Source organism: Vidua chalybeata, chromosome 2 (genome assembly GCF_026979565.1).
Source record: "Vidua chalybeata isolate OUT-0048 chromosome 2, bVidCha1 merged haplotype, whole genome shotgun sequence".
Taxonomy (NCBI): domain Eukaryota; kingdom Metazoa; phylum Chordata; class Aves; order Passeriformes; family Viduidae; genus Vidua; species Vidua chalybeata.
In genome coordinates this window covers 112,028,345-112,056,264 of record NC_071531.1, presented here as the reverse complement: position 1 = coordinate 112,056,264, position 27,920 = coordinate 112,028,345, and the positions used below count along the sequence as shown (strand labels likewise).

The window sequence follows — 27,920 nt, the reverse complement described above, 5'->3', positions numbered from 1 at the left end:
GCATCTTCTGAGGTTCAAACCAAATTTTTCCCCAATAGATACAAATTTCAAAGCATACAAGAAGTTGAACCATTTCAAGTAATGATTAACTGCAGTCTTGACTATCATTACGCATCTGGCAGAAAGCCATCCAGGAGATTTACAGGCAGATTATCATCTCTTTACATCTGTTATTGCCTTTTAAACTCAGTTTTAGCTAGCTATTCTGCTAGCAGACATTCTGCTTATCCTAATATATATGTATATATTATATAGCTATGTAAGCATACACTTGGAAAGTGGTGTTTAAAAAAAAAATCAATCCATTCTTGATTGTGGCCATGAATAACACCATAATATTTTCATGCTTTGCTTTAAAGCTGGAAGGTCCTGCCCTTTGAAAAAAAAATGCACTTATATTTCAAGTACACTATTTGGTCTGAAGTAGCTTTATTTAGATTTTTATTTTTTTAAGCACAAAACAAAGTATGAGAAGTGTGGAAGAAGAGGCTGAAAAGCTGGAGCACAGTTAGTGGAGTTTAATTGCAAATGGGTTAGTTGGACTGGGCATAAAGCTCGCTTTTCTCTGAGGTCAGCTCCACAACCACAGCTGGGTATGAGTACACTGACAGCATGCAGAGTGGCCACACACAAGCCAGGAAGAAGACAACCTTTGGGAAGCTTAGTAAATTGTGCAGGTTGAGCAAAGAAAACAATTTCCTTCCTAGAAGAGGACCAGAACAATTGGTTTGTGTGCCCTTCAATCAGAGGAAACACGTGGGAACTCACATTTATGCCTCTACGCATATGCCAGGATTCTGTGCATTTTAAAACCCATAAATCATTCCAAGAGGAGTAGCGTGGATGCTCTTCTGGGTTTATGAAGAGGAAAACCTGGCTATGTAAACCATTTTAGAGATAACTTGATTTATGTCTTGGCAGGAAAGAGTTATGAAATTTGCTCCAGTCCCCCAACTAAATTTAATTCTGAATTTATGTTGTTCTTACAAACATTTGCCATCTGATTTAAAATGAATAGTTAACCATTTCTTTGTCAATGCCAAAAGGTGGCAGCATTTCAGCTGTAGGCAAAGGAATTTACATATTGGGATGAGACTTTTATATATTGGGATGGCCCACAGATAGGATGCAACAGAGTATAAAGGCACTGTATACATATCTGATCTACTCTAGGTTGTCTGAAGCTCTGGTAATGAACTGCAACTGATTATAAGGTACATCATTGTTGTGTGTACTGGTCTGTTAAGAAGCTCAGATGGTCTAGCAGAGGCAATACCTTTCACAGAATAAAAACAACATTGTCTAAAACGTTCACTCACGTTGCTTGAATCTGTACTGAGCAATTAGTCCCAGGCCTGCAATGATGCTAAGGTGTAGTTTGCTCATTGTGTCCCTGTACGTCAAACATGGAGGTATTTTTAAGGAAAACAAACAAAGGGATTTAAATGCATCACCCACATTTCAGGGTGGGAGAAGAGGCAGAACTGCTGAAATTCAAAACCTGTTTTATTGTTCACACGACAGAATGTAGTAAGTGATTAGTTTGCAATGCAAACTAAATCTTACAATTATTTTTGAAAGGCAGGGGTGGGGTGAGTCTGAAAAAGCTTACAGTACTGCTGGAAATGAATTTCTTTTATCCTCTGAAAGGCACTCTATTTATCCAACTATAGGAAACCAAAGTAATCAGGGTCTCTAATTATCATCCAATTATGCAATTAGGTTAAAGTTATTAGAACAGCCTAATTACAGACATACAAACTCAGAGTAGGATAGGAATGACCGAATGTAATTTTATCACATTCTCAAGATTCCCTTTTTTTAATCTGAAAAGCAAATACTGAAATGCAAGCCTGAGCAGTTGTGTTCATTTTTCCTTGCCATGAAAATTCATAACCAGGTCAATAAAGAAAGGTTAACACATAGCTTAAAAAGTCTAGTTGAGCTTTTATAATCATCTCACAGCAGGGCAGATTAAACATAATAATGAGAGATCTACACGAACCTCCTCTGTCAGGCTATAGGGAAGCTATTGTATTTTACCCTATTCTGTGCTGCTCTATTCGAGCTTTTGTGTGTGTCCGTCGCTTGTATTTCTGTGCCTCCCTCTAGTGGAAAGAAGGGAGGGAAGGAGACACACATGACAGCAAAATGCACTTCATTTAACGAAGAACATTCTGTTCTTGACTTATAATTAAGATGCTGCCAGGAACTCTCATTATGAACTTTGATTTTTCAATTTAGGACTTTGCCAGAAAAGTAAATCTGACTACAGCACATACTTTCAGCTAGAGTAGATTTACTTATTCTATTCCATCACATATGTTGGACTGACTGCTCTGAGCTCAGACTTTGATTTTTGCATGCTCTTTCTTCTAGTAAAAACAAGCTTACGCTTAACCACAGACTCCTGCCAAAACTAATTGTTTACCTGGGGAGATACTTTAATTTTGCAGGGGGGAAAAATAATTTTTATATTAATAAGAAAGGACTCTTGGAACTGAGTTCCTTTCAACAGAATAATGGGACATATAAATGCACTTTGTACTTTTAATTGTGGTCTTCATTCAACCACCTTCACTATGTTAAGATTATTTTTCTTGTCCTCTCCAGGTATTTCTGAGCTTTTAAACAAACCAAAACAAACCACAACTACAGTTCACCCTTGTAAGGAGAAAACTTCAAAGGTGACAGTCCTTTCAGGTTTTGTTTAGGAACCTTAGCAAAAGCATTAAATACAGAAATCATTGATGTTTAATAGGAAAATACGCTTGAGAGATAAAAACCCTTTGACATCCAAAGCAACTGCACAGATGTGATACACTTTTTAAACACACAGAGCAGTTAATTGTACTGTATGATTTTTGGAACTTTGTACTTCTGAAGGCAGCTTTAAAGTGCTTTGTCCCATTCATGTCACATCCCATAGAATGAATAGTGCACATGCAATGACATCTGGAGCTGGTAAATGCACGTTTTCCCCTGCTGGGAAAATGGCTATGCTTTAAAACCAACAGGGAAGTAAGATGGATGTATGGCTTTTTCTGTTATTTCTTAGAAATCCCCCACATAAAGGCCAGAGCATAACCCTATTTAAGCAGGTTCTCCTAGGAAATGATGGAATTGTAGTCTCCCCCCAGACTTGAAAGATGAGACCTCAGGTTCCACACTGGCAGGCACTAAGGTACGCAGTCTCACCTGAGTGAATCCAAGTTTGATCCGTCTTTGTTTGAAAGTCTTGGCAAACTGCTCAAGCTCCTCAAGGTCACTGGGCTCCTCCAAGCTGGGAGTGTCGATTCGCTTTGGTGTTGACTGGCTCTGTGGAAGTGGCTGAATGGGGGTCGCTGCTATTGTGCGTGTTGGGGTTGCTGGCTATTGAGACAGCAAGGAAGGGATGAAAATCAGGCTTAAGAGGATAATCAACAGAAATTAAATTCCTAAAAGGTATGTGATGTTCTTGTGAGAGAGGTCAGTGGATTGGACATATCCTGAAATCTGCAAGTTCCTCCAATTTATTAACATTTCTCTCCAGAACAAGCAAACACAATCCAGAAAACTACAATAGCATGACAGGCTTTTAACGGTTCTGTCGTAACCAGTTAAAGAAAAGTAAGAGATGTTCAATGGTAACCAACAACTTTTGCTTGCTGCAGAAGCTGCTCAAAGAAAGGCTGAGCACACTCTACTTGATATACTTCTATCACTTATAGACACCTTGACATTCATTCCTTTTGAAAAAAATTAAAATTGAATCTACTGGTCTCGTGAGGTGGCAGATTGTCATCAGCCCAAAAGATTCAGATCTCCTATTTAATCCTGGAAGAGTGAGCACATACAGATGCAGCAAACATAGCAAATTTCCTCCAATGCCATCTCTTGTGACTGACTCAACTGTTCAGGAAGGAAAGACTAGATTTACCTCTGACCCTTCCGTCAACAGTTGCAACAATAAGATGAGCATACTGGTGACACAAGAAATTAAGCAAAGGCAATCTGCAGAAAATGATTCATTTTAGGTCACACTTTTCTTCTACATAAAGGTTAATTTTCTAGGAAGTCTGTGGAAGGTTCACTATTCCTGAACATTGGCATACTAAAGCATTTTGCGATGCAACTACAATAAATATCTGAAAAAATTATCATCCTGGAAAATGTTCACAGGTGAACAAAATCTATTTAGATCTGATATTGCACAACACTTCAGGCTTTATGTGCAACAAGAACACTGGAAACGTGTTTTGAGTGCATAGCTCTACCTCCTTACATGCCATGATCAGGTGAGATTCAGAGACAAATCATCTGCTCCAGTTAAATTCTAGTGAGTTTAGCTGGTGCTCTTCAGTAAAGGTGATTTCATGCCTCTGTGTCCTATGCCCAGTTCTTAAACTCTGGACTCCTTCAGGGCAAACAAGAACAGCCTCAAGTCCAGGCAGCACTAGAGTATTATGCAAAGTCTATGCAAAGGTTCAGAAAAGGCTCTTCTAAAAGAAATGGCCTACATATAGCTCAGTCTTTACATAACTCCTTATCTTGTTTTCCTCCTGGGTTAGTGCAGTGTTTTGCAGTGTACAGCAGATGGTAGAGGGAGGTCAAGATCTATAATTCCATTACTTGAGAAATAATGTAATCATATATGATCTTTCTAGGATTGCAGATACATGTGTCACACTTAAAGGTTTTTACTATCTTTTAATTTACATTAATCATAGTGGGTAATTACTGCAATATGTCCTTACTGATTTCACCCACTTTACATAATTTACTCTTTCTTAGTGGTTTTAATATTTTTTTTTAAAAAACCAAGAATAATCTTTAGTGTGGAATCACACTGCTAGCTGAGATATGAACTAGAGGTGAGACAAATTCCATTTTCCACATGGTGCATGAAAAATACTAGAGGTGGTATAATAGAAAATGTAGTTTTCTAAGACTCTGATAGACTCAGGCACCTTATTGCAGACTAGAAAATTCTTGTATATAACCAAGGTGGCAGGAAGATACTGTGTGATATTACATGGTATTTGACAAACAGCATGCAGCCATGAAACTAAACTGCACAGTAAAACCTAGAGCCAAGCACAACTGAATTTGCAGGCACATGCAACCTTAAAATTGCTTTTCTTATAGTCTGAAAACTTAATCACAGAGCTCTAATATTTTAATACACATCTATTAGAATATTCAAATATTTCATTTCTAACAATCTCTTCAGTTTCACAGATGCTAACTAGTAAGACTGGCAATGACTTAGCAGTGATTGCAAAATAACTACATTAAAATAAAGATAGATTACCACTGCATCTTCAGAAAGAGGCTTGTCAGTGAACCCCTTTTGGAGCTTTTGAGGGAGCTCATACCTTGCTCCTCTGAATTTTCAAGAAAATCTTACAGGAAACCAAACGATGTTCTGGTGCCATTAACTCAAGGTATCAATCATGAAAATTTCCAGCTAAAAACCTACTTTAGACTGTTAAAGCCTGGAAAAAAGCACATTGGGGTGGGAGCTACAAACCTCAACTATCTAGAAAGACAAATTCACTGTTACAGCTACAACATCTATTCAGGTTACTAATACAAAGTCCATTCCCTTGCCATAGTTTAAATCCCCTCAAAGCAAGTCATGAAGTGTAGGAAAAAGCCTGACCTGCGAGGCAAGGGTGATGCTTGGCTGAGACTGCAGGAGGTTGGCTTGGCTTTGCTGAGGTAGTTGCGTTAAGAGATTCTGCGCTTGCAGGAGACCTGGAGAGAGAAAAGTGAGTGTTTGGTTTGTCATTCAAAACCACTAAAACATGAAATGAGGCAAAACAAAGCTCTTGCCAAATGATGGAAAGTTAAAAAAAAAAATTGAAATGTGAGCTTTTGTTTCAGCCTTGCATAGATATGTTCAGACTTTGGAGTTTTCAGCCCAAAATCCCCTTGCATTTCCCTGAGGTGTAAGTGGTGATGGAAGGGTAAGAGGGAGAAGTGTGTGTAAGTGTCCTCTGCAGAAAGAGTTGGTAGTGATCTAGGTAGTGATCTAGATTATCCCAGTTCCATGTGCAGGAATCATTTACTGTCAGCACGCACAGTGTGGATACACCTCTTCTGGTAACCACGAGCTGACCAAGAATTGCGGAGCCATATAAAAATACCAAGCACTAATGAGATCAAATTCAAAATCCTAAGCAAAACCACAAATTTCACTCCTCGATCACCCTATGCCAGCTGCCTAACAAGAAGGAAACTTTCTGGCAGACTTAAGCAGACCACACCAGAAGACACAACAAGACCTAGATCCCTCCTGGGTCAAATAAAGTAGAAATCTTTTGGAAAAGTAATTGGAATTAAAGTTTAGGTAAGATACTGAACACTGCTCAAATTTAACAAATAGAACAAACACTACACCTAATATATGAAAAGGTGACAACATCAAAGAACAGTTACAACTGATAGAATCAATATGTCTAACATGCTCTCAATCTACAAATAATTTCCCTTACAGTCCACTATTTGTACAGTTTATTAAATCTCTGAGGAAATTGAGTTACATGCCTACATCTCTAAATTAACCAAAAACTATCAATTTTATTTAATTTCTAATACAAAAACATATCTATTTTTAAAGGACAGGATCTTGACAAAAATATACCTAACAGTTAGTCAAATCCCTCAATTTTAATGTGAAAAAATGTTAACTGTTATTTTTTAGGTACCTCCTGGCTACAACTATCAATTTCCACTATAATAATTAAGAACCCAACTAATTAAACTTACACTTCAATATACCTAGTCCCTAAAACCCGGGGGGAACAACAGATGGATGGACTGCTATGCCACCATCAACTATGTACCACTTAAATTCAACATCATCAGCTGCCTGATCTACCTCTTAGCAGAATAAAGGCAGGGGAAACAGAATTTGGGACTTGATAAACACTGCATGAGGAACTGGATGTTTTATGCCAGGTTAAGGCCGAAAGAGACATGGAAAGAGGGATTAACTATGGTTAAGAAGGAGAAAATGTATCCTCAGTAAGGGACACACAAGCATAGAAAAATTATCATCTGACAGCAATACTTGATTTTTGTTTAATGAAGAGCTGAATATGTATTTTAAGCAGAATGTGTTGCTATTGAGATGCTCAGGACCTACAGAATACAGACAGCTGCTTATGTAATATAATAGCACAGCACAGACAATGATGTAAATTTACTTTGCACCACATAATCAATGTGTTCCAGCTGTGTTTTTGAAAAACCACAGTGAGGGAACAGAGCTGCTCAAGGAACTTCCAAGACAGCCACCTACTACAGCTACACATTACTTTTTACAATGCAAATATTTGTTCACTTGAAAGATGATTTTAGCTGCCCAAATACAAATATTAATTAGTAAACAGTCACTCTAAGTGCAGAGTTTTTTACCTTAATTCAGTGATAGTGAATTTTAAACTGACAGCTTGAAAGAGAAAGGGGCAAACCCATCACACTGAGACTACAGAGTGGCTGTAAACAAACAAATAAAAAGCAGGCAGCTGACAGTGATGACATTTGAGTTCTAGTCCACTGGTAACACCATCGATTACAAGTTACTGACTTGTCTTATGACTGCAATCAGAGTAATTAGGACTGGCCTTTTGTGACTTTCTGTCCCCAGAGAAATCCCAGAGGATGCTTTTCTGGCATTAACAATTTTGCTAAAGAGCACAAGATGACTACACTCTTCCTAATTTTATTCTCACTCACATGGTCTGAAGTAATTATAATGGAATTATCAGTATAAAATAATCTGAACATGTTTAATCTACTCTGTTTTTACGTAATTTTATCCTGTGTAAGAGGTGCTGACACAAGGTGTCACAGGCAGAAACTGCAGACAGAACAAGTCAATTCAACCTGCAGCTGACTGAAGGGGATGGGGAAAGCAGCTGGATCATTTTGGAAATGTGTCTCTCCCCCTGATCACAGCCTTTTCAGGCAGTTGCCATGCACACACTTTGGGCACTCCTTGGCTCTCGTGGGTGGGCAGCTGCAGTTGTTCTCTTTTAAGGCATGACTTGAACCAGTCTAAGCTTCTCCTTCTAGGCACCCGCTGAGATCCTGGCATTTCAAACACTGCTGTTTCCTTAAAAACTCATACTGGCACCAACAGTGCTTAACATCTTCATTACCAAGAAGGCTGATGGGACAAAATATATTCTCAGCAGGTCTGTGGACAATACCAAAGATAGGGAAGTGGTCAACAGGCCAGAAGCCAGAGTCTAGATCAGCTGGACAAATGAAACCTCATGAAGACTGATGCAGGAAAATACAATGTTCTGCATGGGGGCTGGAATAACCCTGTGCAGCAATACAGGGTGGGCACTGGCTGGCTGGAATGCAATCCCACAGGGGTTCCTGGAGGACAATCTGATGAACATGAACTGGCAGTGTGTCCTTTCAAGACAGCCAACCACATCCTGGGCTCTACTCACAGGAGTGCAGCCAGCAGGTCAAGGGTTGAGCTTCTCCCCCTTCACTCCACAGCTGGAGTCCTGCTGTCAGCCTTGGCCTTCCCAGCACAAGGCACAAGGGCATCCTGGATTTTGTACATCCAAGGCCCACCAGGGTGGCTAACAGGATGGAACAGGTGAGCTTTTTTTTTTTCCAGTCTGATGAGAAGGTGAGACCCTACTGCTTTCTTCAGACAGAAATGGACTCTGCTCAAGGGTACACTGTAATGAGATGCAATGGATATCGGAACATGGAAAACTCCAACTAGATATAGGAAAACAAATTTTTATTTTTTAACATGATAGCAATCAACTTTTGGAGCAGGTACTTGAGAATGTTGCAGAAACCCCATTCTTGGACATGTTCAATTCAACTGGCTGAGGCAATGAATAGCTGCTGTAATTGGACCTGCTTTGAACAATTCTACCTGGTCTCTAGAGATCCCTTCCAACCTACATGATTTTTTGGAACCTATAAAAGCTGCTATTGTACTTGTATACTTTACAGAGGTCATATTCCTAACCCTCTGCCCTGGGTTTTAAGAGTCTAGTGGTATTATTGCATTAAATATGGCACACAAATCACCTATGTGGCACTCTAAAAGAATGACTGCATGGAGGCAGATAAGGATCTATGCAGAAGTATGATAGTTTTGAGTATTTTTTTTATAGTTATAGTAAATAGATTTATTGTCATTCAGGATTTTTCCTGTAATGTTTAAGAGTAGCATGAATAATGGTCCAAGTCAAAAAACTCTTCCTGCCAGCCAAGAGTCCCTTAGGACTGATCTGGGGTTCAGTTCTATCTAAAATTAAACAAAAGATAAAACAAACATTCAAGCACTGACTTTTTCAGCATAATTTTTAAAAAGTTGGCCCAGAAGCATAATGCATAATTCATTCCAAACTGATCTCTCAAAAGAGTGAATTTTTTCATGTAAGAACTTGACTGCTTTATCTCTGCCAAAGCTGTTCATCCTCTCACTGGAAGTTAGCTTGCAAGACAAAGCCATTACAAGGACTTCCACATGAGTGAGGTCTCAAAGTCTGTATAACACATATGAAAGAAGAAAACAGGATAGGATTTGGCCCAGGCAACTTTACAATAAAAAAAAAAAATCATAAAGGTAGTCTTTAATAATAAATAGCAATAACTTGAGACTAGGTAGATCCAGTTTCAATGTTTATAGTTAATTAGTAGTTTGTCTTCCACATTTTCCTTTCTGGATATTTTCTAAGTACTATTTCTAAATCTCACTGTGATACAGTCTTTGCTTAGATCTCAACAACTCCTGTTTGCAAGATTAATTTATATTAAACACAGCACCATTTCCCCCTCCATTCAGATTTTTACTGATACGATTTGTATTAGCAATATCTCACGAGTAAAAAGGTGAACAGTCACCTGATGAGGGTAATATTTTTAAGAAGCAGCTCTAATTATAGTAAGGGATGTTAAATTGATCATTTTAGAGACAGCTCTATTAGATATAAGAACAGATACAAGAGATATAAAGGTATTACAAGGTGCTACATTCCTGCTGGTGACTTTAATATGAACAACAGTTGTGCTGAATAAGAAAATGTTCCAAATTTCTATTTCCATTCAATCTTCTCCATATCTGCAGAGGCTTGAAACAATTCTTTCAGTTATGATGTTATCAATTATCAGCCATGAAAATGGGAACTTAAAAATTTGTTTCATATAAGCCTCTAAATAGCCAGAAATTGTGTGGAAAAGGAAGGTGACTACATTAGACATACGACAATGGATTTATGGGGAAAATTTCCTATCTGCTGCTGGGAGCTATAATGTGTGTGTTGAAGAAAGATAGTAGAATTACATCCTGATTATTGATTAATATTTTAGGTATTGAATTTCCTAGTTTTTTTTCAAAAGTTGGATCTCAGCTCATGATGTTCAACCCCTTCAAGAATCTAAATACAATTGCTGATGACTGCATTTCTCTGTACCCCTTCACCTCTTCAAGTAAAACATTTTTCTTCACCAAATGTCTACATCTTTTACAATCCAGTTTAGATACACTATTCTTCACTTATTTCTCTCAAAGCTCTTCTCCTTTAAAAAGTGTTTCTCATTTACATGACTACATGTAATTATGCACAAAATATAATATGTAAATATAATATATAACATATATTATTTACATTTATATTTATTATATTTATTAATATGTTTATATTTATTTATATATAATACATTAATATAGTTATATTTGTTATTATATAATATATATTTATTAATATATTTTATATTATATTTATTAATATTATAATATTGTCTTATGTATTGTAAATATAATATAGAACATGTAAATATACACAAAATATGTAGTGTAGTCTGTAAAGCAAGAAATTTCTTCCAGAATACATAATCTATACACAAATCTCAATTTGTATGTTTGTTATTAAATGTGTACATATATAAAGCTCCATGCAGTACCAGTGAAGCATCAAAAAAAAAAAAAAAAAAAGGGCCATTGATTGATTTTGAAGAAAACTCTATGCTAGTTTTTTTAGAATATTTATTATTTTATGAAGTTGACTAATGGAGCAATAGGACATGAACAACATGGAAAAGTCAGATGCAACAGCAAATAACAAAATGAAAATACACACTTTCTCAATCTTTCTCATAAATAATTATGTACTATTTGAGATCTTCTAACAATAACCATGAAACACTGCAAAAAAAACCATATCAAAAAGTGATATAAGGGGTATTATGACATACGTGTTGCTTTATCATTGAGTGCTCATAAAGAAAATGAGATCTATTCAAGTATTTCAGTTTGGAAGGTTGTCACACGCTAATGGCCTATGGTCAGAATTCAGCATATAAATCTTCCTACATTTTTGAGCTATTCAGTTGTCCAGGCTGCCCATTACCAGTAAAACATGATGTCTCTACCTACACTGCGTCACTGATGACAGCAATATGCAGGTTTTAAATTGCAGTGAAGAAATGATTTTTCAGGGATGGCCTCTGGAAAAGGTACTATGAAAATCTCATCTAGTACTTATTCTACTTCGGAAGATTTTAAGCAAACAAGAAAGCCTTCACTTCTATAATGCAAACAACTGATTTTGAGGGATGAATACAATTTGCTTCTCTTAGTTTTCCTTTTTGTAAAGCATCTTCAAAGGTATTTCAGAAAACAACCAGAATTTAGCTGAAAAATGTAGGTAGACATCAATACCAATGAGTTTTTCAAAACAATGCTCTTGTACTTGCTCTTTTCTTAAAAGAATTTATTTTAAAAAAAACCAACCAAGCACCTACTTTGAAGAATTCTTGAGCTAAATTTCAGTGGTTTGATTTCTTCTAGTACAGTATGTTAAGTTTACAAGTTCTGCTTCATTTTAAGAAAGCAGTACATCACTAAATGCATTCATGAATAAGCCTTTCAGCCATTTTCTTCCAGTGCTGGTATAAAATCTCTCCTAAATCAAGTCCTATTAAAAGGAAGGTAATTTTGACTAACCCTTTATTCAAATGTGAGAGCATTCAGACAGTAAGAGCCCTTCAGCATAATGGAAAGCAAGTTCTATCCAAGTCATAGTATGTAAGAAGGAATGATGCATGAAAAAATTGAAAGGAACAGAAAAAAATGAGGTGCAAAGAGCTGCTTTATAGGACAGCCAGGCTCTGCAGGACTCTTCAAGCATAACAGGATTTGCCTTCTGAGCAAGAATCTTTGGATTACCAGACCTGAACAACTGAGTAGAGTTCATGTAGAAGAGAAAGGAGGGAAAAAAGGCCATTGGAGTATATCAGCATAAGAAGCCATGGCTAAATGCAGTTTTCCGTGGGCATCAACAAATGGGGTGCAATCAGCACCGTGATGCATTGCAGCCTGAACACATCAGTCCTCAAAACAAAGCTACTGTACAACAACTTAACTGCTCTGACACAGCACCACCTACCACTGCCCTGTCTGTCTTTGGCATGGAAGCCATACCCAGTGCGTTGCCAAAATATTATTATAAGAGCTGGTACACAAATCCAGCATTCTAGCTCGTTTCCCAAGGTGTTAATTATTAGTTCAGTTTATGACAAAATTCATTGTACCCTCTTTAGGCTTAAGTACTTTTCCAAACTCCCACAAGGATTTTTGATTTTGTATTCTTTTTCCAGTCTGTCCTGCATTTGACTGAGATAATTTTCTTAATTGCTGGTACAGTGCTGTGACTTGGATTTTGGATGAGAACAATGTTGATTCCACATTGATGTTTTAGTTACTGCCAAGCACTATTTAGAGTCCAGGAGAAATTTTCAGCTTCTCACACATCCCACCAGCAAGCAGGCTGGGAGGCACAAGAAGCTGGGGTGGGGGGGACAGAGCCATGACAGCTGACCCAAACTGGCCAAAGGGATATTCCACACCATGTGGTCTCATACTCAGGCTATAAACCTAGGGGGGAAAAGCTTGCTGGGAGCCACTGCCTGGGAGAGGGCTGGGCATTGATATGAACCACCTGAGTTTCACTTTCTCCCCTAAAAAATGCTATGTATAATCTGCTTTGTGGCAAGGAGCACTTACCCTGCTGCCCCTGCGGCGTTTGTGAGATGATGAACTGTGCTGGCTGCAAGTTGGTTGTTGGATGCACCAACACAAACTGTTGCAGGTTGAGATTCTGCTGCTGAAGCTGCTGCAAGTGCTGCAAATCCTTAAGGAAACGTGAAGGGGAAAAAAAAAAAGAAAAAAAAAGAAAAAAAAAAAAAGAAAAAAAAAAAGAAAAAAAAAAAAAAAAAAAAAAAGACAAAAAAAAAAAAAAAGAAAAAAGAGAAGAAAAAGAAAAAAAGAAAAAAAGAAAAAAAGAAAAAAGAAAAGAAAGAGCAGTGTGTTAGACATGTAAGTCAGCAATGATCCTATCAACTAGGTTCACTCTAACATTTAGAGATAAAAGTGGATGTCAAACACAGCAGAAGTCCTGCTACTGTATATCCTTTAGAATGGCAATTTGAATTTCACTTTCATTCTTAAACCAAAGTTATTTACTAAATAACCCAGCAAAGTATATCCAGAACTGTTCTGCTTTAAAAACAAAATAAACACACAAATCAATCTCCCTTCCCCCACAAATTCAGGAGTTTTCAAATACATTAAACTTATCAGCACAAAGATCTCTCAAACTTATTTTTTGAGGATGGAATTCTCCTACAAATCAAGCATATTAGCTAGGAGCTATTTTTTTTTTTTGTAACAACAGTCTGCAATTACCATTTGAATCAACAACAGAAAAACAAAATATTACAGATTCCTTGTTAGCACTCTGGTTCTTCAGTTCAAATTTCAGAAAGTAGCTAACTCAATTAGTAAATATATTTCATTTGTTCTGAAACAAATTATAGCTTAATAGATATGACTATAATGAAAGGTTAAAAGGAATAATCCAAAACACTGCATTATTATAGAACCCTACTTTTGCGTATTTAAACCATTCAGGACTATTAATTTTCTATAATTAAATTACAAGTCTCAATGTAAAATGTTAATCTCTGAGAAACTCAGTTTTCAAGAAAAATGCTTCAACCTGACATTTAGCTGGAGAATGAAAACACAGAGAACTGCTTAAAAATATTGTTCCCCCTAAATAGCCTTTTATCTTTCATCTCCAAACAGCACAATAGCAAGAGCAACTGAAGTTTAAAAAACACACTGTGAAGTCAGCCAACAGAACAGTGGTAATCCATGAAAACTCTCTAAACACACTTATTGGATTTTTCCATCTTTCCAGGAAGAATCTATTTCAAAATACTCACCAAACAGGTGGAAAAAAAGCCCAAATGAGAAAATTCCCACACTTGCAACCTCCCATTACACAAACCAAACCAAGCAGACAAGAAGACTCCCCCAAAGCTCTGTTTCAGGGAAGTCGTTCAGGTCCCTGTTTGCAGAGAAACCGTGTTCAGGTGCAGCAGTGCCCGGTGTGGCTGCTTGGAGCTGCTCACCTTCACACAGCCCCAAACACACCTGAGTTCAAGAGAACCAGAGCAACAAAGAGCTGCTCCTTGGGCTGCTGCAGGTTACTGAGCACTTCCACAATCTGCTCAGCCAGAGGATTGGACAGGCCATTCACTGCCAGCAGTGGATTTGGAGATGGGAAGTCAAGACAGACTGACAAGGAGAACTTCTTTCTTACACAATGCTGTTATCTGTGACCTTACATTATTTTAAATCTGTTAAAACTATAACTTGAAACTTGTAACAATCTCCTTCTGGATATGAGGGGTGGGGAACGTCAGAAAGGAAGACCAGGGAGGGGAAAAACCAGGGAGTCCACTGATTTATGAGAGCATAGACAGGCTTTATAAGAAAACGACTACTTAACCTGCATTACACAGACACTGGTCATCAATCACTTGGGCTACTTAGCCCTGTTAAGTCAAAAGCATGCAGTGTAATAATATGGTAGACAGACACCAGATGGATTGATCAAGCAATGGTCTTCAAGAAATGGAAACTTCCATTTTATAAGAGAACCGTAAAATTTTAAAAAGTGCCCATGAGCAAAAAAGTGGTTTTAAAGTCAATGGTATTGTTTGCTTTCAGAAAATTGTAGAAATAATGCAACCATTCCTATGAAATCAAGGCAAAGTTCCTTCCTGAAAGAGAGCAATAATTACTCCAATTCTATCCTGGAACTCTATGTTTTTTATGACTTCTTATCCTAATATCACATTGGTCAGAATCGCAACCAAAACCTCTTACTTCTTGAGCTCAACACAACATGGATCTCCACTTAATTATTCACTGATTTTCAGTGCTCAGCTGGTTGCCCCTGCAGATTGTACTGACCCTCCAGCTCAGAGGGGGCTCATACTGGAATGGATGTGAGGACTGGATGCAGAATTGAAAACAGAAATGGAAAGAGCTGGGCAAGCTGACTGAGGTTGTGAACACTGGGCAGAAGGAAAGGAAATCAAGAGAGGCTGCAGGATGAAAATAGAGGTAGATAAGAGGAAAAAAAAAACCAAACACAAAAGGAAGAGTTGGGAAGACACTGTGGAAAAAAAAAGTATCAATGGAAAAAGAGATAGGTTAAGGACCTCTCCCAATCAAAAGCAAACAAATGAAATCACCCCAGATGACCAAGGAGATCTCAGATGATTTGAAGCACCCCCACAGGAGATGGAGTTACATGCAAGAAAGAATACAAAGAAACAGTGGCAGTGTATCTGTAAGATCAAAGGAGGAGAGCTTTTTGTTTAAGACTATAGTATTCATAACACTGGCTACCCAGCCAAGACATGACAGCTCTTATCATCAGGCTCTTACACTTTAATATGAGAAAACTGTTTTTAAATTGAGGCCTCAGGGAGAACTGATATAAGCAATCTTATTCTGTGCATCTGCCTTGGTAAATGGTATGTTGGCTAAGTCTTGTTTAAATACAGAAATATAATTCTGCAACGCAAAATGAAAATGATACCTCCAAGGCTAATCACTCCTAAATAGCCCTACAGCCCCTCAAATGCATTTGAAATCCAACTTTATTTCCACCTTGGGAAAGTTTTATTATTTAGTTAATTATACCATTACAATAAATCTCCCAATAGCAAACACACAAACAAACCTGACACTGTTTTCCTGTACTGATCTTTTTTTCCTCAGTGTTAAAATCTGTATGCTAGCACAAGCACACGGAAAGTGATGGAAAGACTTTCAGGGAGACATGCATGTCTTCTCATGCTGCCTAGCAATTTAGAAAGATCAAAACAATCCAAATCCTACCTCAGCAGAATAATCTGTCAAGTGCTATGTCTTGCTGTGAGGAAGATTTTTTGTTTAAAAAAAATCATCTAAATTTCTAAATTCAATGCCATTATTTCCAATTACAGCTTCAGCACAAACTTAAGCATCTGACTCATTTTGAGATTTACATCATTATAAATACAGAGCATAGATCCTGAAAACAAGGAAGTTTATAAAGAACCCCAAAAGTTGATACACAACTGTTTAGTGTCAAATCAGGAGCAGCATGAGCTCCTCACCAGGCTGCTGCAGCAGACACCTTACATGAACTGCAGTGCACATTAAAGAAGTCATGCTTTTGCAATTAGTTAATTAAAATAAATATGGTAATCCTCCTGCTGCAGAGACCTGCCAGTTAATCAATTATTCAAAACCCATCAATTAAAACAAACATTCAGCTATTTGTATAATCAGCTATATATTTACAATAGCAACACAAACAAAGCTGAGCACTGCTTACAAATCCTTGCCAAGATGGATCAAAAAGCATGGTGCTATCTACCTATGAACCTAGATGGTAGATGTTTTCCATAAGTACCTCAAATTATATCCAACACCTGCACAATTTATGCCCTGCACTTTCATCATAAGGAGCAGTTAACAAGATTCAACCAAGCTCATTTATGTATCAAAATAATCTATCCTAAAAGACATTAATTGTAAAGTCAAGCATTTAAGTAATTAAAAACGTCAGAAAACAAGTACAACTTTAATTTGTTCTGCACATGGCAACTACAAGATCACATGCTATTTTTCAGAGAGCCTGTAGCTCACTCATGTGCACAAATCAGACAATGCTGCCTTCAGAAACTCTTGTTTGATAGCACACGCCTGGTCTTTTCAACTCCCCTCAAACACTTCTCTGAAGATTTTCTATGTTCTGGAGAAAAAGCCAGTAAAAATCTAATAATTGTAAATGCTTCACACATTTTCAGAGCTTTGCACTGAGGTGGGAGAGCAGGATTAGAAACATCTCACATGCATCACCACTGGTATCCAGTGCTTTGGTGGCCTATTTGACAAACCTAAGGCCAGACAGTTCAAGGTACAATAGGAAATTTTAGGCCACCACACTTCAGTAAAGCAGACCTTACTATCTTAAGCTGCAACACCTGGAAGAGGCACACACCTGTGGATTGCTTACATATATGTTAAAAAGACTCAAATCCCATCAAATGGGAACTCTGTGACAGGTGAATGGAAATATGTCAGAGGCTATAACCAACAACTTCCTTGACATGGACATCCCCCATTCTCTTCTTGAAATCTGTCTCTATTATTGCCTACAGACAGTCTTAACAAAATTAAGATATGATCTTGAGAATTACAAGTTTCCTTGAATGCTACATCCTTCAGTCATCTCTACATCATGCCAGTGATTTTTTTTTTTTTTTTTTTTTCTAAAAAAGGTGTTATTTGGTGATGTGACTTCTCACAGTGCAATAACAGCTTCAGTGGGAGGAATCTCATCAACACAGCAACATCAGCACTAGCCTTTTAAAAACAGGATGGCACCACTCTGGCCTCTCTAAGGACAGCCAGAGAGGTCAGAACTTCTAGACCAACACCACAAAAGTTTGTCACTTCAGCTAATGAAAACCTGATAGCACAGCCAGGCTGTTGTTATTCAGCTAGTGGACCAGCAGAGTAAAGGATTGAACATTTCACCACTGGACTTCACAGACAATTGCAACATTTCCATTCATGTCCTTAATCAGACCTTATGTTCACTTTTTAGACATTTCATCCCAGTTGAATGCAAGAGAAAATAGCCTGAACAGAAAGCATCAGAGTCCTAAAGAACTTGCTGACTCTATGAAGCAGTGACTTTGAAGATTATATACCCCACACACTTTGCACAGCTAGACTAAGAACACTGATATCATGTACCAAGAGCTTTAATCTATGGAAAGATGGACCCCAGCATGAGCAAGACAATCACCTACTCATAGTACTCAAGGTGTCTAAGTTGCACACTTGATTATCCTCGTCCACAGGTCTAAGGATTTTCCACACTACATACACTAAGCACAGAGTTGGTGCCACTGCAATCTCCACGTTGAATTAAGCCACTCCTGGAAGACCCAAGAGGTTCCTTACTGCTTCTAGTAAGCAGAACATCCACAGAGAGCAGTTCTTCAGAACTGACAGGTCTTTAGCACCACACCGTGAGACGGGGCAGATTCCAACACCTGACTCATTCTCCAAGTTTTTCTCCAGACACAGCGGAGTGGCCATTCTTTGTCTTGGAACACACAGCATTAACCACCAAGCCAAAACAGCACACAAAGGGGTCAAGTCAAACTGCCGCTCTTCAGCTCTATCATTTTGCTTCTAACAAGCACCATTTGGGTCTGACAAGCATCCTTTTTGATACACAGCCATCCATGCAGGTCTCAACAAGTGCAACTTCTGTGGGCGTCTTTCCATACCCTTTCTTCTCCTTTCTCACGCTAACTACAAGGAGGAAAATTCAGAAAACACAGCATCTACTCCAACTCTGGTACAAACTCAGAAGCCCAGTGAAACTGAGGAGCAGCTGGCACACATTCCTTGCTAAGACTATCAAACTTCAACCTCATCATCCAAGGATGCACGAGGAAAGACTGACAACACTCGAGGACTCTAGCAACTCACTGAGCGAGGAACAACGGATTTTATTCGAATGGTGCAATCAGTCAAAAACCTCTTTTGTTTTCCACCCTCTCAAGCCTCAAGGCTCACCTGTGCAATCTGTATTGGCTGAGATAGAGGGATCTGCGTCATCGGCGTCGCAGCAGAGGCCGAGATGGTGGCACCAGCAGCGCTGTGCTGCTGACTGGCTGAGTGCTGCACTGCAGCCGCCAGCAACTGGGCCTGCGCCTGTTGGAGCAATAACTGTTGCTGGGCTGGCGTCAACGTGAGCTATAAACAATTAGAAAACACAGCCATTAATAATGGGAAGAGCCACTTCAGCTACAAAGTCATTAGATAGCTCGGTACTATGTTAACCAGGCAATCCTAGGGCTATTCCACTAACTGGCCAAGGGCTCTGGCCTTAAGGAAGGACAGCTGGCTACTTGATACAGTGTGGGAACCAACCTACCACAAGCCTGACACAAACCAAACTGCACCACCACCACCACCACCACCATTTGCACTTATTGGAACCTACAGAACCTAACTCTGCTCCTAAGTTTTCCTCACAACTCTACCAGGAGTTTCAGGGAAAAAGCAATTAAGTAGCAAGCAAAAGAAAAGAATCAGTATTGCCAGGATTTGAAAGGAAATTTACACCCAGCAGAACAGCAAGTGATTAGCCAGATGAATGTGAAGCAGGAATGCTGGCTATGGCTACTGAACAAACTGATAACGCCCCAGCTGCTTCACATTAGCATGAATCCCTGCCATATTCCATCATTTCCATTATGCCCTAAGATATAAGTAAAGAACATGAGCTCCATTTGTTTCTCTCCAAGTCTCCCCATCTGCTTTTTTTTTTTTTTTTTTTTAATAGAATAGAGTTGGCAACTTTACATCCCTTCCCTTTCCCAAACACACATTATCTCTGTGGAACAGGTGGCAGCAGTCTCTCCTTTACATGTAAATGAATCTTGATGCCCATATTTACTACAACCCGTATCTGCATAGGCCTGGAGTTTTGAATGTTTCACTACAGCAGACAATCATGCATTAAAACAAACCAGTATTTTCTGAGAATACAAAAAATAATAAAATATGCCAGATTTTAACAACACACTGAAACAGTCTCACTTTTAAAACTTTCAGTGCTTATCTGAAAACTAAATAGGATGTTTATTTGCATAGTAACATAGGAGAAGATTTAACAATTGAGCCTGAGATTAAGAAGTCATTTCATGTAAGTGCAGGGATGATCTAACCTAACACTTCAAATCATAAATATATTGTTGGAGCAACTGCCCTAAGCTTATTATCACACAAACTCTTATGCTGCAAAGCTGATTATGTGGAAGCAAATTCTTTAACCAGCCCATTCACAAACTTGCTCTTTTTTGAAATGACTGAAAGCCTTTATAACAATTCAGAAACACCAGAAAGCCTAAAAAAACAATTATCCCATATATACTCCCAAAGCTTTGCAATTAAAAACCCCTCAAAATCAGTAGGTTAAAAAAAAAGGGTTCAACAGGCTTAAGGAAAATACTAATAGAGTTACTTAAAAAGAAATGTGTTTGAGAAGAGGAGAAATTAACAATTCTGATAATTTTTGTTCTTCACCCAGCTAAAAGGTACAGTCTTGTTCTCCCATGCCTCATTTTAATCTTGAAAAAAAATAAAAATTCCTCTTTATCACATCAGTGAGTGTCTCATCTCTAACTGTTGTAAAACAACAGGTTTTAATTTCATTGCAGGGTCAGAAGGGATACCGAGAACAGAGAGAAAGAATTCTTCGTTGCTGTTGTTCGGAAGCAAATACTTAGCGACAAACCCCAAATATTACAGTCTGCTTATTTTTCTAGGAAAATATTTTCTGTTGCTACTTCCACTGAAGTTCCTCCTACGTTAAAGGAAGTTGCAGTGACACCTGAGTGGGACTGCAGCATCCCTGGGTAACTCTTACCCCGGTGATCTGTCCTCCGGCCAGCATGAGCTGGGTCTGGGGTATGGCCGCCTGCACTGAAGGCTGCTGGGAAGGCTGGCTTGGCTGCTGAGAGTCCCCAGATTCTTCATTAGATTTAGACTAGTCAAAAAAAAATACAACTCTTTATAGTGTAAAACAGATGTTAATGTATGACGCTGCTATCTCAACACTGCACAATAAAAATCTTTCATCTGCATACGAAAAGCCCTTGGGTTTATTTTAAGAGTGTGTTTAAGCAATGGCTCTGTGTGCCCACCATGTCAGCTACGATTGCTGAAACACGTCTGTAGGTAATGCAGCTTAAACAAAACAAAGAGACTCTCTGGTCTCCTGTAACTCTGACATTATTTGCAGGTCTTACTTCATTTTACACCATGCAACTGAAGCTGACGCTACCTTTCACCATGAAGAAAGAGAAGGCTGTTAAAATTATTCATTGCCTAAAATCCTGAACAGTGGAACGAGGGAAAGGGGATTGTGTTTCCATTTTCTCTATCTCCATCCTGTACCTCTAAGTCATCATACTGTTGGCTTATACAGAACCTTTTTGAAAAATCCTCACAGGTTTCTCTACCTACAGCAAGATATATAATATATACAGTGCTTTTAAATACTCAATGCATTTATTTAATTGAATACTGCTTTATTTTAAAAGATTCAAGTTTAATTTGATTTATTTTTGTGGTTTGTTTTTTTAAAAAGAAGAAATTGTGAAGACATGAGGGAGGAAATGCAAGTGCATGAAGAGGGGGAGAGAGTTTTATGATAATTAAAACTGGTTATGCAGAACATTACAATTCTGCATAGATTTGCATATTTTCCACCACCTGTTTTGGGGACTGCAGAGCAGGCTAATTAACATAAAGGCTCTGATTAATTCTGCCAGTCATTGAGCGATAATTACAGCACAGGACTGTAAACATTCTGCACTGGAGATACAGCCTGTTTGCCAACATCTCTCTCAGGGATGGAAGTTTACCATGGCAACCAAGGCAATTTTCTGCCTCCTTCCTCTTAGAAAGGAAGGTCACTATACCTCCTCTTCTTTCCAAATTGTTATTATGTATAAGTGGGTCCACATTCTATTGCAATTCATGTAATGCACTACCTACATTCTTTAATAACATGCAATGCTGAAACCAGTTTTCAATAAAACTGCATCCCTTGCCCCTTAATATAGTTCAGAGAGGAAGTAGGATGTTAACAGATAAACTGAAGTGTTCAGCATCATAGGGAAGTTTGAAAGCTTTGTTGTCTCACGTACATTATTAAACAACAATTACTCTTGACTTTGAGATCACTGTGTGTTATTTACACAAGCAGTCTGAACTAGCCACATTATGCAGTCAATGCTAGGTTATATTCCTATATTCAGTTACCAGAAGTAAGGACAAATTGCAAAGTAATACTCACTACGTGTTTAAAGCAAGTTAATAAACAGAAGATGTTTATCAGGGCATGATACCACACCTGACTAAAATTCAGCATTAAGTTATGGTCACTCCATGTTTTAAACAACTCCAGAGCCTGAATACTTACAAATCCTGAACCTGATTTACAGTTGTAGAAGTGTTATTCCTTCATACCTATCACTTGCAAAGCCAGTCAGACTGAAAAATCTGAGTAATGTATCATAGGTTAAGAACTATCTCTACTGATGCTGTTTGGGGTGAGAGAAGGACGAGCAGCAGAAGGTTAACTGTCTTTACCTGTACATTTAAGGACTGAGCAGCAGCCTGTAAACTTGTTCCAGCGAGCTGGACCTACAACAGTGCAAAAATGGAAATGAAATAATGTAGAATCCACAGAAAACTAATAATGTAAAAAGAACAATCTCCCCACCCGCATTCCAAAAAAAACTCCCCCATGAACAGAGCCCCTCTAACACCTGAATCAGTGGAATAGGGGCTGTACTCCAGGCTGAAACAGATGTGTGAAGACTCTTTCACAGTGTTGTTTAACTACCTCTTAATAAAAGTATCCCTGCCTAAGGATGTAGATACATGGATGGAGTTGAAACAGAGCATATTGATGTGGACAGACCAACTAGTCCTATTCCTGCTGGAAAAATCCAGGCTCCAGGGCAAGGCATTAAGCTCTCTACTCATTGTCATCCTACTCCCATTTCAGAATGGGTCACCCCAACACTGCACTCATCAGCTTTCTGATATGAGCAAGCACGTGCACAGCACAGAACCCAGAGCATAACCACTCTCCCTCAAATTAACCCATTCAAGTATTTGCAGCCCTCAGCCACTGAAAAGAAGATCTCAACACAGAGCACTGGAGACACTTTACAAAGGCTGTATTGATTCAGGTATACTTCAAACTTGAATTTGATGTTTGTAATTAACAGGCCCAAAGGTGGTCTTGTGAGTGAGCAGCAAGGAAAAATGGATGATTCAGAAGGTGAGATTTTTGGAGTGCTTTTTTATCTCTAATGAGGAGTTGTTCTGTACAAAAAATACTGTATTTTCATTTACTGAAACCCATTTGAATCAGTCTCGCCTTGTTTCTACCAGCACCCCTAGTTACAAAGAAGGAATGCTCCGTAATTAATTACCAACCCTTTCAAAGGTCAGAGTAACAGCCTGAAGAGAATTCCATCTCTGGACATGTTTGAAAACCACTGCTCATTTGAAAACCAGGTGACATGTAAGAATACAATAAAGCAAAGCAAAATGTAGCACTCTTGCCTCTAGATGGAGGACCTCTGTATGGTCCCCACAAAGAAAAGTCCACATATTTTCAGGCACAGGAAAAACTGCAGTACACGAAATTAATAACTGAATAATTTGAACAGGAAACCTTGGAAGAGTCACCTTGGAAATATTTCCTACTGCTTTACATGAAGGTACTAGACATACTAAGCATAATCTACATCAAAGCAAATGCTCCAGAAAAGCCCCTCCTCATCAGAAGCAAAATACAGTTTGACACAGTCAATGTAATCTGTGCTTTTACCATGGATTAACAGCAGAGAATAGCCTAAATAACACCACCCTGCTAGCCAAACGATATACTCAAAATAATACTTCAACATTGCACAAACACCACATAAAAGACTACAAATACATATTGATTGCTCAGGTACAGCCAGCACATTCCTGAAAATCTCTGTGAATGCAATTTGGACATCCCTTTCACCACACACCCAACATTTCCAAATTAGAAATTAAACTGTACCTGAATGCTGCCTACAGCTCAGTATTTTGCATTACTCTAGAGCAAAGCACTGTGTGTTAAGGTTGAATAACATCCTACTAACAGCAGCCTCACTAGCAGAGGACAGTTTGACAATAGATTCCCACACACCTGCAGGTCAATAAAAGAATACCTGAGATTTTCCTTTGAACCAGTTTCAAGAAATGAATCACACTTTATCAAACATGAAGTTATAAAGATCCTGACAAATAAATACATTTCCAAAGCAGGATAAAGCGCTGTGCAAAACCCAATTACTGTTCTGGGTCAATCTATATAACAAAACGAAGACTAAAACAAACACACGGAATTCTGCAGAACAGCTGTATCTGTCTCCATGTTAAACACACACTGGCAAGCCATAAAAACTAGTCAGCTTCTCTCCACATAAAGGCAGCCTACAACAGCCTATTGGTTCAGCAAATTCAAACAGTGGCACTCCCTTAGTCCTATATAAACCAATCTGCTAGGAAAATTGCAATTATGTGACAAGACGTGTGGAATGTTCCATACAATAAAACGGCAGTTCAGAGCTCTTAAAAGAGGGCATAAAAGCTTCAATACTTCAATTATACCACAATAACTGTGCAACCTCAGACCTCAAACATTCAAGGTCATCCAATTAGGTACAGTATTTTAAAGTTTAACTTGGTGCAGAGGAAGGGAAAGAAATTAGGACATTTGTTTTCATACATCAAGTGTGAACAGATAAAAAAACTACAAAAAAATGCCCCTTATACTTCTCTTCACCTAGGGATGCCCCATTTTGCTTCAGCCTGTATCTGAAGTTCAGCTTTGATTCCCTAAACACAGCAGCAGCAGAACAGAGGGATAGTATCAGAGAAGTCTGAATATCATCTGACAAACAGTTCACTGAAATAACTTTTCTGTAAAATAAGAAAACCTCACAAGCCATATATGCTTAGTAAGTACAATCAACTTTCTTTCTAGTTAATCTCTAAGAGTGTTTTTAACTAGCGACAGTTTTGGAACCTTGGCAGCCATTGGGCCAATACAATCCTTTCCTAAAAAATTTAAATTTTTTTCTTGCCTTTCAAAGTGGTATCTCTATTAAGGTTAAAACAACAACAACAAAGCAAACAAACAAAAAACCTACTCAAAACCACACCACAACATTTAGGCATTCTCAAGTCCCCAGAAATGTGATTTGTAATTCTCCCAGAGAGGTCTCACCCTATCTTGACACGTTCTGCAGCCTAATGCAATGAAGTGAGTGCCACAAATAGGACTTTATCTCATCCACGCTCGTTAACCAGGTGATATACCCATATTTATGTTCTAATAAATGACTCCCCATCATTCACAGAAAGACAGAACATGGAACACACCAGGGCAGCTGAGTCTCCTCTGTTTGAAATGTCTCTTCTCTTACCTGATGAAGGTGCCCAAGGAAGGCCTGGGCCTGGGCTGTAGAGATTGCTCCTCCGACAGGCACAGGCTGCTTTTGAAAGTCCAGGCCGTTTGTTTGCGTGCCTGGAGAAAGAGATATTGAAAAATATTAATTACTACTTCTAGTAAGTGGAATAAGAATTAACACTCCAACTTTCCTGCTATTCTCTCAACATTATATAGTAAAAAAAAACACTCTGAAAGTAACAAGAATTGCATTTTTTTAGCAAAAATGAGGTGGGAAGCAGAGTCGAGGCTTCGGTAATAGAGCATTTGTCAGCTGAACAAAATCAACATCATATTGTCTTTAGCTTCCATCATCTATTTGGGTACCCTGAAGATATTTAAAAGATGTGCAGATGTGGCACTTAGGGACATGGTTTAATGGGGGACTTGGCAGCATTAACAGTTGGGCTTGACGACCTTAAAGGTCTTCTCCAACCTAAACAATTCTATGACCTGTGTTTTTCTATCCCATCACTCTCTACTCAGTTTGAGAACCAAATGGGTGCTTGCTGCTATGATTAAACTGTGTTTCCATTTTGCATGCACCCTCCGACAGCTGAAGACTAACTTCAAGTTCAGAAAGTGCCAACAGCAAGGCTCATATTAAAGGCACCTTCCCTAAAAGACAGGTAAAATAACACTCGATGTAAACAGAAATCCCATCTATATACAGCAGTTATGGGCCACAGTTTTACTCTTTCCAGAAAGGACTCCTCTACATTTCTGTAAAAGTTTGTTCAGAGGTCTCATTAGATAAGGTAACTGCCTGGGCTTGCTTCTGCTTCTTCTCTTACTCTCATGTAACTAAAACCTGCTTATTTTCCTACATTTTTGCAATCTTTTCCTAAACTGCTCGGAAGACATGAAAACCTCCCAATTATCACCAAAAAAATTTGGGTGTGAGAAGAAAAAGAATAAAACAAGTGTTTGTTTTTTTTTTTTTTTTTGTTACTACACACAGGAAGGGAGACTTCCAAGTGTGCTGGGCTGCAGGGAATTTCTAGAACAGATGATGCAATTTTTAAAATTGTGTGACTGAAATGAAGCAAAACCAGCTTTAGACTTGCATGTTTATTCATCACAACAATCAGATTTTGTTCAGTGCCCACAGGCAGGTGTGCATAGTAACTCCTACTTCAAAATTCCTTCCATCATCTACATTCTCTGCCATAAAAACCTAGGTTATCTACTGAGCAAAAGAGTCACAGTTGTTGAACAACAACAGGTAGTTGCTATTCCTTGGAAATATCTGCAACTGCAAGCAGGCATAAAATGTGATTAGTAAAATAGACTGTCCAATACCTCACACTGTGATTTTGACCTGCAAACAGCTTACACAGGTAACATTTCCAAAGACTGAGCCATAGTTCAATTAAACACTGACATAATATCAAACTTTCTACCATCCATGTAAAGTATACCTAAGGTGGTCCTTTGGTGCATCTTAGGTGGGGGTTCTTTGTGGGAAGATTTGGTTGACTCCCAAGTTTTCAATTCTATGGTTTGGGCCAAGGTTTACAAACTTAAGAGACATACATGCAGCCAAAGATCCACAGATGTGTTAAAAATATTCCAGTTTTAAAGTGCATCAAATTATTTCACTTAATTAGTCTAAAATTCCAATTCAAAGTGAATATAAGGACTCTCACTGGTCTGAATTGCTCCTGAAGGAATGCAATTTGGTTGCCTTTCTCCAAAGAACAGTATATAAGAAGGTCTGCTTGAAAAAAACAGAAGAATCTTATCTACATTCTTTCCAGTAAACTTCAGAATTCTCTCCTTGTAGAAATACAAAGGGAATGAAAAAGTAGTTTGCTAAATATATAAAAATAATTCCTGACAAATAGCTCCCATACGTCAAAGGAAACAACCTACCAACTCCTCATTTAATCAAAGGTTTTGAATTACTTTTCAATGGCCAGGGAGTGAAAAAAATACAGATAAAAACATCTACTGGAGGGCAAATAATCTTCATTCCAATAGGAAACTTGTGGGGGTTAAAAAAATTATCTGTTTCTCAGAGAACCAGCTGCAGGCCTCACCTTAGGTAAATAGGTGATACTGTTCTAGTTAACTATCTTCCAAAAAGAGCCTCAAAAAACCATGATACCATGTTAAAAGAACATTACTGTGCAAGTGTGCAGAAGAAATGCTCCAGTTAGCAGTTCTGCTGACTCTTAATATGGAAATCTGAAACAAGCCTCCTAGGTGATCATTTAGAACAAAGCAAGCTCCAAGACTGAGCTTAAAATCTTCATGGCTCCCAACAAACAACTTAGACAGGCATCGAGAGAAAACAGCATTTTCTTTAAATTCAGTCTTGAAAGACATCAACTCACTCTCCCCAGGCCTCCCAAAACTAAACTCTGGGCGAAAAAATCCACATCACATCTGTTTACTCTCTGTTCTACTACTTGCATCTTAAACTCTCTTTGATGTTTGGAG

General features: G+C 38.3%; 1 protein-coding gene across 9 annotated transcripts in view; it reads right to left on the bottom strand.

Annotated features, from left to right (window-relative positions):
- Positions 1–27,920, bottom strand: part of POU2F1 (POU class 2 homeobox 1) — a 113,568-nt gene that overhangs the window by 21,196 nt on the left and 64,452 nt on the right. For 4 of the 9 annotated variants that reach the window (XM_053934304.1, XM_053934302.1, XM_053934301.1 and 1 more), the window contains exons 3-9: positions 25,453–25,553; positions 22,565–22,618; positions 20,835–20,954; positions 18,977–19,156; positions 13,037–13,163; positions 5,645–5,739; positions 3,199–3,372 (exon numbers count right to left, since the gene is read on the bottom strand). In XM_053934304.1, coding sequence (XP_053790279.1) covers positions 3,199–3,372; positions 5,645–5,739; positions 13,037–13,163; positions 18,977–19,156; positions 20,835–20,954; positions 22,565–22,618; positions 25,453–25,553 — 851 coding nt within the window. The remainder of the gene's footprint in view (positions 1–3,198; positions 3,373–5,644; positions 5,740–13,036; positions 13,164–18,976; positions 19,157–20,834; positions 20,955–22,564; positions 22,619–25,452; positions 25,554–27,920) is intronic. The other 5 variants (XM_053934299.1, XM_053934300.1, XM_053934305.1 and 2 more) reach the window with 5 other exon arrangements.